Source organism: Lutra lutra, chromosome 2 (genome assembly GCF_902655055.1).
Source record: "Lutra lutra chromosome 2, mLutLut1.2, whole genome shotgun sequence".
NCBI lineage: Eukaryota > Metazoa > Chordata > Mammalia > Carnivora > Mustelidae > Lutra > Lutra lutra.
Genome location: NC_062279.1, coordinates 1,868,910 through 1,888,501, shown reverse-complemented (window position 1 = coordinate 1,888,501; position 19,592 = coordinate 1,868,910). Strand labels below are relative to the sequence as shown.

The 19,592-nt window shown below is 57.5% G+C and overlaps 1 protein-coding gene across 8 annotated transcripts in view; it reads right to left on the bottom strand.

Annotated features, from left to right (window-relative positions):
* Positions 1-7,939: 7,939 nt before the first annotated feature.
* Positions 7,940-19,592, bottom strand: part of KBTBD11 (kelch repeat and BTB domain containing 11) — a 34,229-nt gene continuing 22,576 nt past the window's right edge. For 7 of the 8 annotated variants that reach the window (XM_047713533.1, XM_047713508.1, XM_047713522.1 and 4 more), the window contains exon 2: positions 7,940-14,694. In XM_047713533.1, coding sequence (XP_047569489.1) covers positions 11,715-13,886 — 2,172 coding nt within the window. In that variant the 5' untranslated portion in view covers positions 13,887-14,694 and the 3' untranslated portion in view covers positions 7,940-11,714. Of the gene's footprint in view, positions 18,088-19,592 lie in introns of those variants that run through there. The other variant, XM_047713558.1, reaches the window with a different exon arrangement.

Genomic DNA, 19,592 nt, shown 5'->3' with positions numbered 1-19,592 from the left:
CTCAGCTCTCCCAGGACACACACCCAACGTCTGCTGGAGCGACAGCCGCGACGCTGCTGCGCCTTCTCTCCCTTCCGAGACCCTGCATCTCGGGTGCACGAAAACCAAGCATGGGGGCCTTTGAACTGTGCCAAATAAACAGTCAGTACCTAGCCGGCGAGAGACAGCTAGAGACCAAGACAGAGGCAGACGGAGACAGACAGGGCGGGGGCATCCACCCTTCAGGGCCAGGAATCAAAGACTGCCATGTCTCTAGTGAAAGATCATTCATACCTGCAGCTCTTTTGAAAAAAACACAGCGAGCAACATCAAAGAAAACTCTCTGTCAACATAAATGGTAGAGAATTAACAATAAATGTTCTTTTTCTCCAGTCCAGCGGCCTCCTTGAGCCACTGAGGCCACGAGTCTTCCCGTCTGTTCCTGGACAGCGGCCCGCCAGAAGGAGGGAACAGCGGGGAGAGTCAGAGCAGGGCCCGCGGGGAGAAAGGGCCTTTGTCCGCAGACTTCCACACAAACACACACACACAATGGACACTTGGCCTTCTGTGTCCCTGTTCCCAGGACATACAGAGGGAATCTGTGACAGGCAAGACAGGGGTGGAGAAACCAGCTTGTGCTCAGAACACTGCCTGGGAACTCAGTGATATCACGTATGAAATCCTTCCAGGAAAAGGAAGTGAGGGCAGAAGGGCCGAGAGCACACACAGCAGACAAGCGGCCACTGCCAAGGCCACGCCCATCCCCCCGGAACAAGCAGAGGCGGTGTGGTAGGCAGCCGGCCACCTCTCGGCGCTGCCTGCCTGCTCGCTGTCCCTACGGCGGCGTCCAAGGAGCTGGCAGGACTCTGCCGCCCAGACGGGAACTATGGAAACCAGGCCTGTGTGCTCATTCTGGCCCCGCAGGGGCCCTGGTCCCGTGGTGGCCAGCGGGGGCTGGGCACTGCACAGCACACTGCACACTTCCTCTTCAACACGGTTGGACAGACGGACGGACGGGAACACTGATTCTAGAGCCACACGGGGGCCCCCCTCAGGCTGTAAGTCAGACAGTTACCCCTAAAATCAGAAAAACCACCTGACATTTTGAGGAGTAAAAACATTTTCTAAACAGCAACAACCCCTGGGGCAGTCTTGACCGAAGGAGAACCGAGATCTTCCCTTCTCGGTCCTGGGGCTCAGGCAGGGATGAGGAGGCGGGAGCACTCCCGGGAGGACGGACACTGGGCCAGGACGTCGGAGAAGCTGCCGATGGCAGTCACGAGCATTCCGCCCCGACCTGCTGTCCACACGGGCGGGGACAGCCATGGCCCAAGCACACCACAGACCCCGGATCAGACCTCACTGCTTCCTGGTGCAGGGCCCGTCCTCACTCACTCACCCAGAATCTGCGGGCTCCCGGGTGCATCTGGCCTCAGAGCCAGGCAGGGCACCATCCCGGCTGCGGGGTGAGGGCCGCTCCTTCCCCATGGCTAGCTCTGGGAGGCGAGTCCCTCCACAGGACGGCGGCTCCGAGAAGGAGTGGTCGCTGCGATGGGCATTGTGTGTTGCAGGCAGTGGCCACAGGGTCCACACAAAGCACCAGGGGCGGCTCTTTTTTAAACGTGTAGAGACAGTGAGAAAAGACTGAGATGGATTAAACACACACCGAACACGTCCGTGCGTCTGCACGCGACGGGACATGCCCAGCGACACATGGGCGGAATGCCGAGGCTCTGCCAGGCCAAGTGGCGCCAGCAGGACGTAGCGGGAATTCCGAGCCCTGTGGTACGGTCACCCCGTGCCCCTCGGCGAGCGAGGGCAGCTGCGCACAGATGTAGAGAAACAGGCTGAGGGGAGAGCAACCCCCGGACGGAGACGGAGTTGGGTGTGGAGCAGGTTTTCCTACTGCTGGCTAAAATTGAGTGCTCTAAGGGTGCGGATGCTTCCTACAGATCGCCCTGATGATCTCCCCCGCTTGCGGAATATAACAAGCAAAACAAACTCGCAAAGGAAAACAGAGAGAGAGAGACAAACAGAAATAGACCCTTAACCGCAGAGAGCACCCTGCTGGTCCCCAGAGGGGAGGGGGTGGGGGGACAGTGGAAACGGGTGGGGGATGAAGGCACGCGCCGGGATGAAAAATAAAATAAAATAACTGAAAATAAATAAAAATTGCCCTGAAAGGAATACTGATTGGGATATACAAGGGCTAGAACGCGCACGTTCCGGGACGCGTCTGATGGTGCAGAGTGCTCCCCTGGGCCGCGCACGGGTCCTCTGAGACCAGCCCTCCGCTCTCTCGTGCGGGGTAATGGGGCTCACACCTGAGCTCCCCTGCAGGGCTCTCACCCGGTCCCCAGGGTTCTCCCAGCCACACACACATGGCTGAGCACCGGCCTGCTGCAGGTGCCAACGGAGAAGCTGGGACCAGGGCAAGGTAAGCCGGGCTGGCTCAGGGAGGACAGCCCTGCAGACACGCCCACGCGGGACAGTGATAAACACACAGTGAGAGAGCTCTAGCTGCACGCTGATAAGATCCATCAACGAAAGCAAAGCCTTCCAGCGAGGAGACGCAGCCTGGATGCAGGGGGAGGGAGTGGGCTGCAGTCAGAGGCCTTCTGAGGGAAGGGATGGAGGCCAGGAGCCCCAGGGAGACCAGGAGGCAGAGGCTCAGACAGAGGGGATCCCCAGTTCAGTGCTGTGTGGGGAACAGTGAGACAGCCAGAATGCCTGGAAAAGAGGAGGAAAGGCAGGAAGGAGGTGCAGAGGGCTTGGTGGGGACTAGATGTGGAGCCCCTCGGCCAGGGCCTGTGCTCCAGGCAAGGGTGTGGGCATGCACTGGGGACTCTGAGGGGACGATGAGTGGCCCTCCCAGGAAGGGCATCCCTCAGACAGGCGCTCAGTGTGACGACAGCAGAGGGTGAGGTGAACCCTCTCTGGGGATGTTTGAAGTCCTTGCCAGCCAGCCTTCCCATGCAGCACCACGGAGGCTCTAAGACAGCAGGGGAGCTTGTCGGGGGCGGGCAGGACGCTGCAAACCCGCACGAATGCCGCCAGAGGCCTGAACACCAGGCCAGGCCACCTCAGTGGAGCCCGGCTGGGTGCCCCGAGCAGTGCAGGGTAGGGTGGTGCCCCTGGGGTGTGCACACGGCCCGCCCGGAGAGGGGGCGGTGGGGGTGACAACTGTGTCCAGGGCTCGCGGACCGTGGGGTGGCCGTCATGCTGTCTGGCCTCAGACATGCTTACTCAGCCCCTGAGTAATAACCAAATGAAGCGGAAGCTTCTAGTTCACCTGCTCTCCGGGGTGTTGCTGAGTGTAGAGAACTCGGCATTACTGACGCCCAGATGCATGCGCCCTTGGGCATAGGAGCAGCAGGTCCACGACCGCTGGGCCACTTCCTAGGAAGGAGACCACCCCCCTTGGTGACGCAGGGGTTCCCTCTCTGTCTACCAGATGCTGGTCAAGGGGCGCTTTGGGCTGCTGGTGGGGTTCAGGGCGGTATCCCCACACCCAGAACAGACCTGGCCCTCACAAAGTGCCCCATCTTGCTGAATGCAACAGCTGGTCACCACGTGGACACGGTCTCAAGGCCCTCAGGTGGAGAGTCTGTCTTGGGTATGTCGGAACAAAGGCCACTCTGCTCGGGGCCTGCATCCGAGTGTGGGTTCTCTCACACCTGGATGGCGGGGCGGGAACAGATGTATGCAGGTGGGTGGGCTGTCCTGGGCAGGTGGGCTGTGGGGGCTCCCCCCCAGGAAAGGGCTGCTTTCCTAATCTCAGAAGTCAGGTGGCCCTGAAGGGGCCTTGCCATGTGAGTGTCCCCTTGGGGACCGGCCAACCCTACAACATGTCCATGAGGCCTGAATGAGACCCTGTGCGTGAGCTGCCCGGTGTGGCATCTGCCGTGGCCGCTCAGCCCGTGGAAGCTGTTTGTTCCCACAGCGGAGTGACAGGACTGGGTGCTTTGCAGTGCCTCTGAGTCTCAGTGATTTGCTTCGCAGGGACGGCCCAGATGAAACGTGAGCCGTGGCAACCTGTCTGGGGGGGGCGGTCACCTCAGCCGCAGCTCCCGAGTTCATTTACGAACTGGCTTGTGCCCCCTTTTATCCCAGAATGCTGTCGCCTACCTTTAAGGCTGACTACAACATGACAAAATTGCGTGAGTCCCACCCAAGCCAATGGAAGGGAAGGAACGAGAAGCCGGCAGGTGAGAGCCAACCGAGCAGCGGAAAGGCCCGCACGCTTTCCAGCACGGGAGGACCAAGTCAACCCCTGACGCCAGCCCAGGACTAGAACCCAACAAACCAACGGCCGGATTTGGGGGATTCTCAGAGGGAAGACCCAAATATCAACGTTGTCATTTACCAAACAATTTGCAAGAAATCTGGCTGGGGAAGTGGGCTGCCGCCGCTCGGAGAAGGCCATTCTAATTAACCCCGCGCTCGCGCTAATTACGCAGCAGTCCCTGCCGGCCACGGGGCTTTAAATACTGCATCTGCTTTGAGGAACAACCTTTAAAAACAATTTAATGAAAGAAAGAAAAAGGAAGAAAGAAAGAAAGAAAGAAAGAAAGAAAGAAAGAAAGAAAGAAAGAAAGAGAAAGAAAGAAAGAAAGAAAGAAAAAGAAAGGAAGGAAGGAAGGAAGGAAGACGAACGACTGATACACACAACACAGATCTCAAAACCATTGCATTGCCTGAAAAACCAGAAGGACAGAAAAAAGCAAATGCGGTGTGTTTCCACGTTTACGAAGTTGATCTCTAGTGACAAAGGCAGGATGGTGACCGCCCGGGGCCAGGATGTGGGGTCAGGCAGCAAAGGAGTCGGGTGAGGTCCGCAGGGAAGCACGTGCTCTGTATTTTGTACAGGAACTCAGGGTACCTGTATCCGGGCTCATAGGTATTTTGTCAGAAGTCATGGAACTGTATATGGAAAATGAGGCTATGTGGTTGTGTGTAAATTGTACCTGATAAAGTTGATCTAAAGTAATACATGAACTGAAAACTCATGTCCACACAAAAACCTGCACACTTTATCCATAGTTGCCAAAGCTTGGACCCAACCAAGTGTCCTTCAGCGGGTGGTTGAGTCAACTGTGGTGTGTTCAGACCCTGGAATAGTGGTTAATCCTAAAAAGAAATGAGCCACCCAACCATGAAGATACGGAGAAACCTCCAATGTGCTTCACCCAGTGGAGGAAGCCAGTCTGAGGGCTACTTACTCTGTGATTCCAACTCTGTGACCTTCTGGAAAAGGCAGAACTACAGACATAGTAAACAGATGAGTGGCTTCCAGGGGATGAGGATGGAGAGGGAGACTTGGGGATGGGAGGGGGATAGAGAGGGAGGGCTGGGGATGGAGAGGAGGGTTGGGGATGGAGAGGAGGGTTGGGGATGGAGAGGGAGGGCTGGGGATAAAGAAGGAGGGTTGGGGATGGAGAGGGAGGGTTGGGGATGGAGAGGAGGGTTGGGGATGGAGAGGGAGGGCTGGGGATAAAGAAGGAGGGTTGGGGATAAAGGAGGGTTGGGGATAAAGAAGGAGGGTTGGGGATGGAGAGGGAGGGCTGGGGATAAAGAAGGAGGGTTGGGGATAAAGGAGGGTTGGGGATAAAGAAGGAGGGTTGGGGATGGAGAGGGAGGGCTGAGGATGGAGAGGAGGGCTGGGGATGGAGAGGAGGGTTGGGGATGGAGAGGGAGGGCTGAGGATGGGGGTGGGAGAGGGGCAGGTGGAGCACAGAGGGTTTAGGGCAGTGAGACTACTCTGTGTGACCCTGTCATGGCAGGTAGGAGTCCCCACACATTGTGCAAACCCCTGAGTGTGCGACACCAACAGTGCCCCTGACGTGCACTGAGGATCTGGGGGATGAGGACGTGTCCATGGGGGCTCATCAGTGATGACAATGCCCCGACCAGAGGGGATGGTGGTAGTGGGGGGAGAGGAGATGGGGGAGGCTGTGCACGTCGGGTGGAGGGTGTACGGACTACTCCGTTCTGTGCTGCCTCCACAGCCGGAAGCCACACAGACCGGACCTGCAGGGAAGGGTCCCTGCTGTGCTCAGGTGCAGAAATTGCCTCTGATTTCCCAGCCCAAGGTCACTGGGTTGGACACTGCAAGCCTTGCTGAGTGTCTGGGTTCCCTCAGTAGCATGTAAGTGGCTTATAATAAAGAGCTCGTTCTTAGTGCCCTCCTTCACCCCACTCGGGGTGTGTGACAAACACAACCTCTCCAGGACGATCCAACTGGAGTAGCACAGGCAGCGTCTGCCACGACAGGTGCGGGACGAGAGGCGGCCCTGGAGACGTGTCAGCAGCGAGCACAGCACCACAGGGACCTGGGCTCTACAGGGACCATCACACCGTGCGGGCCCCCAGCAGGCAACGTGGCCGTGAGCACGGCATTACCTGCGGTGTTCGTGAAAACGCAAACTCCGGGCTCCCCGGGGTCAGCGTGAATGGAGCCGCTCATGTTGGGACCTAGGATTTTACATTTTTTAGGAGTTCCCAAAGTGCCTTTCCCGGACTCTGAGGTCTGAGAAGCCCCGACCCGGGGGTGCCTGCGGCAGGGTGTGCACGGCTGACCCGTCAGCGCTCCGATGGCATTGTTGATGATGCCAGCAATCCCGGGTTGGCAAGTACGGAAATGTGACCATTCGTGGAGTCGGGCGTCCGTACAGGTTCCAGTAGCAGGGGACAGACCCGCAACTCAGAATGGACGCAGACGACGTCCTGCCACTGCCTTAGTCCTACCTTTGCCAGCCAGCGCCAGGGGAAAGCTTTATGGAGTTTAATGACCTGCCGTCGGTGATCAGCGGTCAATGCCAGATCCCTCCCCGACACACTCCAGTGACTGCTTCTAGCAGGACTGCCTTGGGACACGGCTGCTCACTCCCTGTTGCTGGAATGTTTGGGGGCGTCTGCGGGAACCAGCAGGTCAGTCTAGGACAGCGCAGTGCCCAGGTCAATGTCCTGTTAGCGCCAAAGGGCAGGGTCACCAACCACCAGCAAAATGGTCCCCAAGGAAGGCGCTTGGTGGCCGCTGTGCTCTCTGAAGAATTGAGCACAAAAACTCTCCTTCACAAACACAGATGTCAATTCATCTGCTGCAAGTGGTTTTAAGAAAATCCTCCTTCCTCACAGGGCGAAAATCTCAGACCAGCGATGTGAGCTTTTCCCATACCCTCCGTGGGCCCCAACTTGTTATAAAGTTCATCACCTCCGTCTGCAAAGCCCCTGTGTTTTGTGGCATTACATCTAACTGAAAAGATGTGAAAGGCCAAGAAAATCATTCCAATCTATTATCAAAATCCCAAAACTCGGGGCGGGGGAGTGGGGGGAGGGAACTGCAGCTGTGCAAAAGTTCAGATTAAATTCTGTTTTTGCAGGGAAAAAAAGCCATAAGAAAACTAGAGATGGCAAGCTCGGGTCGGGGAGCTCCTGCGTCCCCCTAGCCTAAGTTACATCCCCCAGCCCCCCGCCCCATGAAACAATATTTTTAAGAGGAAAAGAAATAATTTCTTAAAGAGCCCCTACAAATTAACAATGGCACAGGCCCGTGATCCTGGGGAGTGCGAACTGTAAGAGATGTTTGGGTCTACAGACTTCCCTTTGTAGGAGTAAGTGACCGTGGAGACCCAGAGGTGTGGCCGGCATGGAAACCAACCCGTGCCGCCATGTGCAGGGGGAAGGGACAGGTGAGAGGGCGGAGGCATGGACAGGCGCCTTCTAAGTGTGAAGAGACCATCGAGCGTAAACGTGGGGGCTGGAAGGAGCCTCAGGAGTCATCATACCCTCACCCACCGAGGGGAGCCGCCAGCGCAGGCCTGGCAGGCAGGGCTGGCATCTCCGCGGCCCAGGTGAGGACGCTTCTGGTTTCCCAAGGGAGGGCACCTCACCCGGGGCTCCGCTCTGCCTGTCGGGGTGCGGGTGTGGGGCAGACAAGCAACTACGGCACAGATTCAGGAGCACTAGCATTTCCAATGATTTATTTCATCGTGGCATAAGCAGACACGGACAAGGCTTCACAGCAATTGCGCCCAGGCGCGAGAAACCGAAGCGGTAGCTCATTCCCTGCGCGTACAGCGTCCACGGGCCTAACCTGCGGGGAGCAGGGCTGGTGCGTCTCTACCCAATGCCCCCCTGTACTCTGTTCACGCTTGTTAGAGCCGTGGAGGGCTGAATCCTCCCAGGAGATGTGTCCAGCCTGTACTTCGGCTCCCCGCGAGCAGAGTCCCGGCGCGCGTCACAGCGGCACGCCCGGCACCAGAGCGCGGGGGCCTGGCCGTGCGTGCTGGCAGGTGCAGGGCGCAGGGGCAGAAAGGCGCGTGTGGCTGGAGCGTGTGCAGTCTCCCTTCCCAGCCCCATCACTTCTCATGAATACCACAGCCCAGGAACAGGGTAAGTGAGAATGTGAAATTTTTTTAATGCCCGACTACAACATTTCATAAGCTGCGAAGCGTCTAAAATAAAACACAAGCAGCCCATCGGCTGACATTTCGGCCCTGCAGGTGCTCCAGCGGGCTGTGGTCCCAACGGACCTCAGCTTTAGAAAATACAGCCAAGGACCTCAAACACAGGCCGTTTGAGAATCGCTCACAGGAAGTTACCCAAGAGCACACCCGAGGAGCCAGCATTACCAACGCCACCAGAAATGGCGCAGATGTGGCAGACGGCTGCGTTTCTTGAGTGTCTGCGGCAAAATGCACACGTAAGAGTTTGAACCGCAGCAGACGCGCAGCCACGGTGTCTGTGTGTCCTCTTAGAGGGCCCCCAGGGACGCAGAAACCCCACCAGCAAGGCCCAAGTCCAGCTTGAAAGCTGCCAAGGGTCGCTCGGGGCTCAGGTTGTTCCCAAGACCAAGAATAAACACGTAGAAGAAGACGTGGCCAGCCCCGTGTCTCTGTGGCTCAAGTGAACCTCCATGGACAAAGGGTGTAGGCTAGCCAAAGGCCGGACCTTTCTGTCCACGGCAGTCTCCCCGGACAAGCCCTCTGCTCGTTCGCATATGGGAAATGTCTGCGTGCAGGGGTCACCTGTGTGAGAGTTATGGGTGGTCCTACACACACCAGACTCGCTGGCCTCTGACAGATCAGTCTTTAGGAGTTTGCGGCAAAACGAGCAACCCCGGAATGAGAACAGTGAGGCATCCCTACATGGTGCTGGGTGCAGGCCTGAAGCGTCCCGTTGTCTATGCAAAGGCCCCTCCTTGGAGCATCAGCCATCAGGGGCACGTCTCGGCAGGGAATGCCCCCCAACAGCCCCTCCCCGCACCACGCAGTCCTCCACATCGTGGCCCCGGCCCCCACCTGCTTGCCTGACTGCTGCAAACCTTGTGGTTACAATTCCAAATACTGGCCCAAAAGCAAAATAAACTGATCCTAGTGGCATGTTTCTAGGAGGTATTTGTATTTAGAAATAAGATCCACGCTCTTCTATGTCCTCCCACCTATCCTTGCGTTTCCCTGGGCTTGCTCATGCATTCCACTGCAGCAAACCCTGGAACTCCAAGGCCAGTTCCCGTAGGAGTGATGCCAGGTCTGGGGCCGGCCTTTGTTAAATTAAATCATAAAACAACACACAGAACTCCAGCTGGGCACGGGACGCTGAGGCTGTCAGCACCCGCCAGCCAGCACTTCCCATGTGCCCCTGTAGGGACGAGCCTGCTTCGGAAATTCACTCCCACAGCATTTTGTTTTGAAACAGCAAACATCGCAGGAATGATTTCGTGAGCAAAATCACAGTGATAGTATTTCATGAATTTGAGAATTAAGGAATGAAAATATTGGCCTGGTTCCATTTCATATAAAAGCTTTAGCATAAATATAACTTTCTAGAGGGAAATGTGCTAGGACACAAGGCGCACATTTCTTTAAAAGAACATTGTTTCCTTTTGCTCTAACTTCCCTTTCTGCTACCGTTTCCGCGTTCTACTCCTATGGAAGGCCAGGCAAGGCGAAGTCTGTCCTTCTTTTCTAAGATGAAGAACCAGGCTGCCAAGATACCTTCTTGGCTCAGGAGCAGTCGTGAGTGAGCACACAGGTCACCAGAAGATACTCTAACAGAAATCCTAAACTCCATTCCTCTGGCTCGTGCATAATGACGCAAGCTAGTCATTTCCAAACACACTTAACCAGTCACTCCCATAACCACAGACTCTTTAGAAAGCATAACTTATTTCCCAATGACCCACTGTTGCCTCAGAGACGTCAACCCCCACCACTGGAGAAAGAAGGGAAAAGCAGTAAGGGGGTGCGTGATTTCCTCTGGTTAAGTGCCCGTGACTGTCAACATGCACTTTTCCTATTATAATTTTTTAAAATGGCCTTGATTCAGAATCCAGATCGGTTTGCCTCTATTTCTGAGCACACACTTTACCCTTAAATTCTTAATAAACAGTAAACTCTGTCTACACCTGTTTGGAAAGTAAAATGTAATAACAAATGAGCAATCACTTGGTTTCTTTTTAACGCTTGTGACCTCTCCAAGTACTGAAATTGATGTTAATTCTATTAGGGTTTTGGAATTTGATTAGAAAAAATGTAGTTTACCTGCTACTTACATTATAAATACACATTACCTCCGTCTTATGTCAGTATACTTCCTGTCACTGCCACATCTTCCTGCCACCATACTTGTAAAAATTAATCTCCCTCGTCAGAAAGGCCTAATACATCCTGCGAACATCGGTAACTAGTGGATTCCAAATGTGCCTACATGTTCGTCTTTAGAAGTGCCGAGAGGGGTTTCAACCTTCTTCTTGGGGGCGAGGGGAAGGGGCACCCGTTTCTTTGAGCCCGTTAGAGAACAGGAAGGTGGCTGCTCATGCAGAGGGCACCTGAGGAAGATTCCTTTCAAAACAGACAAGCATCCTTGGGGTCAGCTTTTGCTACTCATGGTCTGCTCTCTGAAGTAAGTCATTACTAGGACATCAGATATAATCATTAACACCCTTTAACTCAAAAATCTGTAAGCATTCTGGGTTGAAAGGTGAGATGGAGTGGCCCTTGAGAGGGGGTGAGGCCCATTCTGTGGGATCCGCAGCGGGCAGGGGCAATCCTTCCCTGCTTGCTGGACAGGAGACAGGGACAGATCCCACCTTTCATGCTTGGAACATCGGCAACTAACCCAACCCACACTTGAACCTAGGATGACATGAGCCTTTTCACTAAAGCAGAAGAAGTTTTAAGAGCTCTGCGTATGGGTTATGAGTGTAAACCTCAAGCCAAGAGAACTCACGGTGGCCTACTTCAGGGGCTCCCGGGGGGCGCGGTGGCCCTGAGCTATGTGCAGGGCCTTCTCCTGGCGCAGTTAGGAAGCTACTGTGCACACTCCCGTCTGCGATGCTCTCCATCCCACTCAGGAGCTCAAGCGCCCCTGAGCACCCCGGGACAACCAACGGGCACTCTGGGACCCACCCACTGATCCTGAGGCGTCATCTTCCACTTCCTCCTCCTTCTCCCTCCAATATCCCATGCCCTATTTGTAAGGTCACCTCTTTACACACACCTAACATATTGTGCCATTGACCCCGTCGAGCATAGCGGCGCAAAAGGGAATGCAGAATAGGGCAGCAGACCTTAAAACAGCATTGCAAAAAGTCTTCAAGGCCCCGAGACAAGCTTCCAACTTCAAAGGGTTTAAATGGGCCTCATGGACCGTGCCCCCCCCCGCCCCCTCCAGTTGGATCTCCGCCCACGGGGGCGTCCCTGAGGGAGATGCCCAGGTGGACCCCGGCCGCCCTACGCGGCACCCTCCTCGCCTCGGTCTGGCTTCTCCGGCAAGTTGAGCACGAACGGGAAGAGCGCGCCTCGCGCGTCCAAGGGGACTCGGAGCGGCGCGGGCTCGAAACTGCCGCCTTCGCCCGCGCCCACGTCCGCGCCCGGCTCGCTGTCCTGCGGGGGCACGAAGCGCCAGGTGCCTGCGCGGCTCACGCAGTAAATGGTGCCGTCCAGCGCCACGCAGCGGAAGGGCTGCAAGCTGGACGGCGCGCCCGGGGGCCGCAGGTGCGCGGCGCAGCGGCTCCACTGCTTGGCCAGGCAGTGGTAGCGGAACACGCTGACGCCTCTGGCCTCCGCCGCCTGCGAGTCGCCACGGCCCCCGCCCAGGTCGAAGCGGTAGATGAAGCCATCCAGGGCCACCATGGCCGCGGAGCGCTCCCGACTGCTGCTGCACGGGCACTCCTGCCACTCGTCGCGCCGCGGGTCGTACTTGAGCAAGCGGTAGAAGAGGGAGCCCCCGGACACGTAGATCTCGCCATTGCAGGTGGTGGCTTCGTGCGCCACAGCGAAGGCGCCGCGGGGCAGCGGGGCCACGGCGGCCCAGCGGTCGGCGCGCGGGTCGTAGCGCTCCACGCTGAGCAGGCACTCACCGCCCACGGCGTACAGGTGGCCGTCCAGGGCCAGCAGCTGCAGCTGCGAGCGCGCCTGGCGCAGCGGCCGCACGGTGCTCCAGCGCTCGGTGGCCGGGTTGTAGCAGAAGACCTGGTCCGAGGGGCGCGCGCGGCCGTCGGGACCCGCCGGCCCCACGCCGCCGGCCACGAAGAGGTAGTTGTAGAGCACGCACAGACCGCAGCCCCGCGCCGGCGCGCCCTCGGGCAGCCGCGTCAGCTCGCGCCACTCGCCGGCCACCTCATGCAGGTAGTAGACGGCGGCGTCGCTCCGGCCCTCCGCATCCCCCGACGGGCTCTGCGGGCGGCTGTCGGCGCGCTCCCCGGCCGGTCCGAGCGCGGCGGCCAGCAGGCGGGCCCGGCCGGCGCGCAGGCGGCGGCGCAGCAGCAGGTCGCGCTCGGCACCCGACAGGCGCCCGAACACCGAGGGCTCGCGCAGCACGTCCAGGTAGTGGTCGCTCATGAAGCGGTAGGCGGCGTCGCGCAGCTCGGACAGCCGCTGCTGCTTGGCCGCGCTCAGCACCTCGTAGCAGTTGGCCAGGCTCAGCTGCGGCGCCACGGCGTCGGTGGCGCGCTGCACGGCGCAGGGCAGCTGCAGGCGGCGCGCGCCCGCCACCACCTCAGCCACGTTGTCGGGTCGCACGCCCGCCATGCGCCCGCTGTACGCGTAGGCCAGGAGCAGCCGCAGCGCCGCCCAGCCCACGCCCTGCACCCGCAGCACGTCCCGGGACGCGCGCGCGCGGAAGTAGTCGCTGCGAGCCGCCAGCACCGCCTTGTGTGCCCGCAGCCGGCGGCCCGACACCTCGATGACCAGGTCAGGCTCCCCGTGCGCCGGCCCGACGCCCGGGGGCACTGGTGCGAGGTCCCCGGGCTCCTCAGGGGACACGGGCTCCTCGGGGGACACGAGCTCTTCCAGCGACGTGGGCTCCTCGGTGGACACGGGCTCCTCGGGAGACACGAGCTCTTCCAGGGACGTGGGCTCCTCGGTGGACACGGGCTCCCCGGGAGACGCGGGCTCTTCCGGGGACGCACGCTGTGCTAGGTCCCCGGGCTCCTCGGCGGACGCGGGCTCTTCCGGGGACACAGAATCCTCCGGGGACGCGCGCTGCGCTGGGTCCCTGGGCTGCTCGGCGGACGCGGGCTCTTCTGGGGACACAGAATCCTCCGGGGACGCGCGCTGCGCTGGGTCCCCGGGCTCCTCGGCGGACGCGGCGCAGGCGCTGCCGACCTCCCACTGCCGCTCCACCACCCGCTGGCCGCTGCGACGCGAGGGCGGGGAGGACGCTGCGCCTTCCGCCGCGGAGGCGCGAGACTGCGGCGGGGAGCCGTCCCCGGAGCTGAAGCACAGCGACGCGCGGAGACTGCAGGGTGTCTGCGCGTCGGGCGGCTGCAGGCTGCCCTCTCCCGGAGCCGCGGGTGCGCCGCCCTGGCCGCACGCTCCCTGCGCAAAGGCGCCCCCGGCCTCGGCCCCGCGGCCGCGGTCGTCCCCGGGGTAGAGTGCGCAGGAGGGCACCGGGTTCTCCATGGGGACGCTTGCTCGCGCCACCGCCGCAGCCGAACCCGCGCTCAGCAGCCCACCATGACCGCGCCCTGACTCGGGCTGCGCAAGGTCGCCCGTGCCTCCGGGGCTCTAGCTTCACGGGCTTTTCCTGGCCGGCGATCAGATTTCACTTGTGTGTGCACAGTTCCTTCGGCCCCCACACCGCTCCCCTCTGCCGCGAGGAGGAGTGCGTCAGCGCTGTGCAGTCTCAGCTGAATTTCTGAAGGAGGCACCGCGGCGTGGGCCAGCCCGGGGCCAGGGTCTCCGTGGCTTGGTCCCCCAGGCCGGCGCACCGATGCTTCCCCCCAGGTACGCGCCCACGGCCTCCGGGTGATCTGCAGCCCCTTCTCTGCAGCGCGGAGCTACCAAACCAGGGCAGGCCCTTTCTTCCTGGGCCAGCGTTCATCACTTTACTTTTCATCCCATCAGTCCCATCACTGCATCCCAGGACCAACACGTCCAAGGCCGCTGCCTCTAAACTTGAGAACCGGGATTTGAACTCCGTTCCCTGTGGAGTGCACCCCCGAGCTTGCTTTTATTTTTAAGACTCATTTGTGATCCGGATTTCGATTAGTCTCTATTAGTCTCCTGTCCGACTTCAGCAGCTCTGGTACGTCTGTATCCACACTGCTCACCCCCCCCCGGGGGAGAGGGTTGTCCATAAATCACTTGCCAGGTGGGTGTTAGAAAAACAGGATTCCTGCAGAAGCGGCCTTCCTCACTCATCCGTCCGGAGCCTCCTCCTTTGTTGGAACATCAGATGTTTCCAGACCGTGTCAGCACACTCTTGTTCCTGTTTGTGGGAGAGAGAGAGAGGGTGTTTGAGTGTGCACTCTGCAGCAGGGTCACCATGTGTCAGTGGGGTCTGCCACACTCCCCCACCAGTGCCACAGTAGGGGACCCACAGTGGGTGGGAAAGGGGACTGTGACTCGTCACTGCTGGAGAGTCGGATGAAGAAAATAAAGAGATCAACTTAGGGATTGTGTTCTCTCCTTATTCCTGCCCTGTTTGTGAGGTCAGGGAGGAGAACCCGGTTCAGGCAATGAGCTTTAAAAACATCGGGTTTCTCAGAGTTTGGAGGGGAGGGGTTGGGGGGATGGGTGAGCCTGGTGGTGGGTATTTAGGAGGGCATAGATTGCGCGGAGCGCTGGGTGTGGTGCATAAACAATGAATCTTGGAACACTGAAAAATAAAATAAAATTATTTTTAAAAAATAAAAACATCTGGTTGATCCAAACAAAACTCCCTTTTTTATGGGTAAAAAAAGGCAGTCAAAGGTCAACAAATTCCTATTTTCAGCCTAATGAGATGTGTATGTAAAGGACGTTCAGTGAGAAAGCACAATGAACCTTACTAATTTTACTAATACGTGACAGTTTTCCTACAGTCTTTTCCAGTTGGTTTAAAAACCAAATATTTGGAAAAGGAGCAGAGACACTTCTGCGGACTTGGCCTCGGAGGCTCAGCTCTGGAATCTGTTTGAACCCCTCGCTCTCAGAACGAGCCTCTGAAAAACCTCAGAGAAGCAGTTTTCCAAATAGCCCACATGCAGCCAAAGAAAAGCCAAACCAAAAAAAAGTATGTGTAAGGCAGATGTGAGCACCTGCAAGGGAATGATAACATATAATCTTCCCTAAACTGGCAAAACCCCAGCCTGAAAGGGGTCTTAGCAGTCTTACCATGAACATGAGGGGAAAGTCGAATTGTGTTCTAGCTTCCTAACGAAGGGAATACCAGCAAGAAAAACAGCAAACACAGCTTCGTTTTCCATTACTAGCTAGGATGTGTTAGCCTCTCGAACGAGATGGGCGGTTCTTAATCAGCTTCCCCCAATGTCTCCGGATTTCTGCCTGTCCTTCCGAACACTGTCCCCTGAGCCTGTCCTTCTGAAGATGGTCCCCTGAGCCTTGCAGAAGCTCGGAGTTGAGCATGTCTACCTTCTCGCCCTGAGCCTCCTGCTGCTGGGTTGCTAAAAACGCTTTCCCATTATTTTAGCAGACGTGTCTTCAAGTTGGAAATGCAAAACCTTGCATTCTCTCTGCCTCTCCTGTCCTCTGTCTTTTCCAGAAATCCTGTAGGGCAGCTTCCGTGGCAGAGCCACTGCACGGAAGGCCGTGGCCAGGGTGCACGGAAAGGCGGGGGGAGGAAGTGCTGAGCAAGCTGGATGCCTGGCCCACTGGGGCATGTGGGTCGCAGAGGAAGCCAGCAGGACAGACTCGCTCTGGTGTTTACTCAGCTGTGGCCTGGCCCCGCTGCAATGCAGTCTCTGGGCCGTCCACCCTGTCCCCAGCCGCCACGCCCAGCGAGGTGGCCATGGACATGAACACCAGAGCACAGCAAGGGAGAGCGGCAATGGGCCGGAACGCCGGGCACATGGCCCCCGGGAGGCAGCGGCACTCTGTCCGCGAGGTCATTCTGGGGAAGGTCTGATAAAACTAAGGTGTATTAACATATCTTACTAAAAACCGCATAAATACAAAGAAGAGACATTGTTCGAGTCAGGGGTGGGAGAGACGGGCGAGAGGGTCAAAGGGTGCGCGTGCATACGTGTGTGTGAACCCGGATGTCAGAAAATCGGAGAACCGGCTGTTAGGAGGCTCGTTCTTTATTTAACACGTCTGTGCACCGCCCAAGACGGTGGACCTCAGAGGACCAACCTAGTATTTTATTTCTTTCTGTGGCCTGAGAAAGGGTCCCAGAACTCCCTGGCTCTTTGGCTGACCTGACTCGTTAGACTGAATAAAAACCTAAGCCCTCAAGGTTGTCTTCATGTAAATCGTCACAGACCTAGAGAAGAGCTGTCGATGGGGACACCTCGCAAAGCTGACATCTGGCCCGCTGTGTTTGAAAAGCGAGACAGAATGAGGCCAATAACGGAGCGGGAGAGAAACCACCACAATCCCAAGTCGCCGGGGTCTGAGTTTTTAAAGTTTCTTTCCATGAATTTCTTGACTATTTTTAAAAATGATTGTATGATTTCCTAGGATGGACATTATTTATGTATCTAACATGGATATTAGTTTATTTAAAATTAAATAGGCTTCATTATAATATAGTTTGCTTAAAAGACTCTTGGTTTTCAATTTTTATGGTCGGCTTTTTGAAAAAACGTGTTTGTTTATAGACCCGGAGACGCATCTGAGCTTCTGCGACACGTGGCAGATTTCGTTGCTCGTAAGGAGTCCCTCTCCCATGTCGTCCGCATCCCAGCCAGCCTGTTCCACACACATCGCCATCCACCCCGTTAGGCCCGGAGTCCCCGGGGACGGCACCTGCACTAGGCCCACCGTGCACCTTCCCCAACACCAGAAAGACACCATTCTCCCAGGAAACAGCCAATCGTCAGCATGAGGTTCATGAACAGAGAAAGCTGTAAGTGCAGGAGCCCTCGTAGAGCCCCAGAAACCTGCAGGGAGCCTCGGGAATTCTATTTGGTTACAGAATGTGTTGATATGCGTCAGCTGTTCATACTAACACAGCTTTTCAAGATGATTTCGTCTTTGGGCCCCCGTTACAATGAGTGGGCAGGTCCGGAGGGGCCCAGAGCAGGCGGGTGGGGCGGGCGCCCAGGCTGCAGGCCGACCGACACTCTTCACCCTCAGGGCCCGGGTCCCCTTCCCTGGGTACCCGTCACGGTGCAGAAGAGACTTGCAGGAGGACCGTCCAAACGCCGGGAGCAGCATTTCCAAGGCCAGAGCTGGCCACGGGAAGCGTCATTCACAAAATACATCTTCATTCAGAAATGCGGCCCAGTAACACCTCCGGCCACGGTAAGTGAGTGGCGTGTGGGGTCTCAGAAGCGTGGGAAGTGGAGCCCGCGGAGTCCGCCTGCAAGAGATCTGTAATGTGCTCCAAGCAGGGAGAGACATGGAGAGTAAGAGGCCCTGAAGCCCAGGCCCGCCGTGTATCCTGTGGAGTTCAGAAGCGCCCGGAGCAGCTGGTGCCGGAGTCTGTGGGTAATTACATGAGTGTGGCTGCCCTTTGGTAGACCGAGTGACACCGATTAGGCTTTATTCCACCCAACAGTAATCTAGAATTCTGTTTTCACGAAGGACGTTTCTAAAAGACCAGATGAGCTGTGACATGGCCTGACTGCACAGGGGTAGTGAGAATGCGATAGCTAATGTCTCCATCCTGGGCGTGGGGCTGCCCCAGGCATGGTTCTGCTGGGTGAGCGACCTTACAAACACGCATAGGGCCTTGCTCTCATGAGCTCCGTTGTGCAGCAGAGGAAAGGAAAAGGGGGGCAGCCTCACCCACATGGCACGATGACGCCAGCACGCAGCTCCTAAGGGCCAGAGCCAGAACTGGAACCAGCACCTGGCTCACGGGCTCACACCGGGAGCCCAGGCCCGATGTCTCTGGAAGCGTTGGGTCCGTCGCTAGGGCTGACTGCGAGGGAGGTGACTTCAGCGGCATCCCCATGCTGGGTGGACTGAAGCCTCCACGTCTTCCCGAGCCCCGTCCGTGGCTCAGGACAACCGTCCACGGGGTCCTAGAAACTGGTGGCCCCGTCCCCCATGCTGGGAATAAAGCAGACAGAGGTGCACAGGCACCTGCGCTTTCGCGGGCGTTATTAGGGGAGTTACGATCTTTGTAATTTGAGGGGGTGAATCTTCAGCAGGAGGTGATGGGAACACGTAAACTCCTCGGGAATTTCCCAAATAAAAGCTTTACGTAAGAGCTATTCTTCAAGTCCAGAGTCCCAGGCCGGTGAAGCAGGCAGTGAGCTGCCTGTTCCAAGACACCAGATGCCCCGTGCCTTGTTCTGCAGAGCACGGCCTCAGGTCAGGTCTCTGGCTGCCGGGACATGGCAGCCTGCCAGCTGACGCAGGAGGAGGAAGGGCCCTGCCTCAGTGGGGCAGAAATCAAAGAAAGGCTTGTCTTCAGTTGAAGAAAAGGAAGCCAACTCACAGAGCACAACCTGGGAGATGGAAGGAGAGGCCCCTGGGTCGAGCCCTGCCTCCAGCCAGGTTCATTCTGGGGCTTCCGAGGTACGTGAGCTAATCAATTCCATTTGTAACATAAGCTGATTGCGTGGGACTCCCATCCCTGGAAACTGCAGTCTTCCTAACCGAAAATCAGAGCCTGCGTCACAGCACTGCGTGACCAGAACTCAGCACAGCACAATTCCTGCCCCCGGGAAGCGCGCACGAGTGAGCATTCCCACCATGGCCAGCAAGCATCGCAGACACCTGGACCAGGCCCGAACGAGCGCTGACAATCCCAGCCGTGTCCAGACAAGCCCTGTCACCAGCACGGCAACTCGGTGGTCCTCGCTCCTGACTCAGGACGAGGACTAGTAGGACAACCACCAGGGCCGTGATTTAGTAAAGGAGAAAGTGCTTGATGACCAGAAACCTGCAGTGACTAGTCTCATAAAACCAAAAACTTAGCAACAGATCCAAACAACGCCCAAGACCATTCTAGCTGTTCACCCTGTGAGCAGGCCACCCGAGTCCCCAGGGACTGCATCCTGCTGGGCAGGAATCCAAGAAAGCTGGTGGGAGCCTGGGATGGCAGCCCAAGGTGCCGCATTTGGCGGAGCTGTGCCCCCCACTCCCCAGGAAGCTCTTGCCTGCTGTGCCAAAGGCTGCGCAGCGAGGGGGTCTCTGTGTCCACACCCTTGACGTCCCCATTACCACCTGCTGGGAGGGAGTGAAGCGTTTAGAGAGATAAAATTTACAATA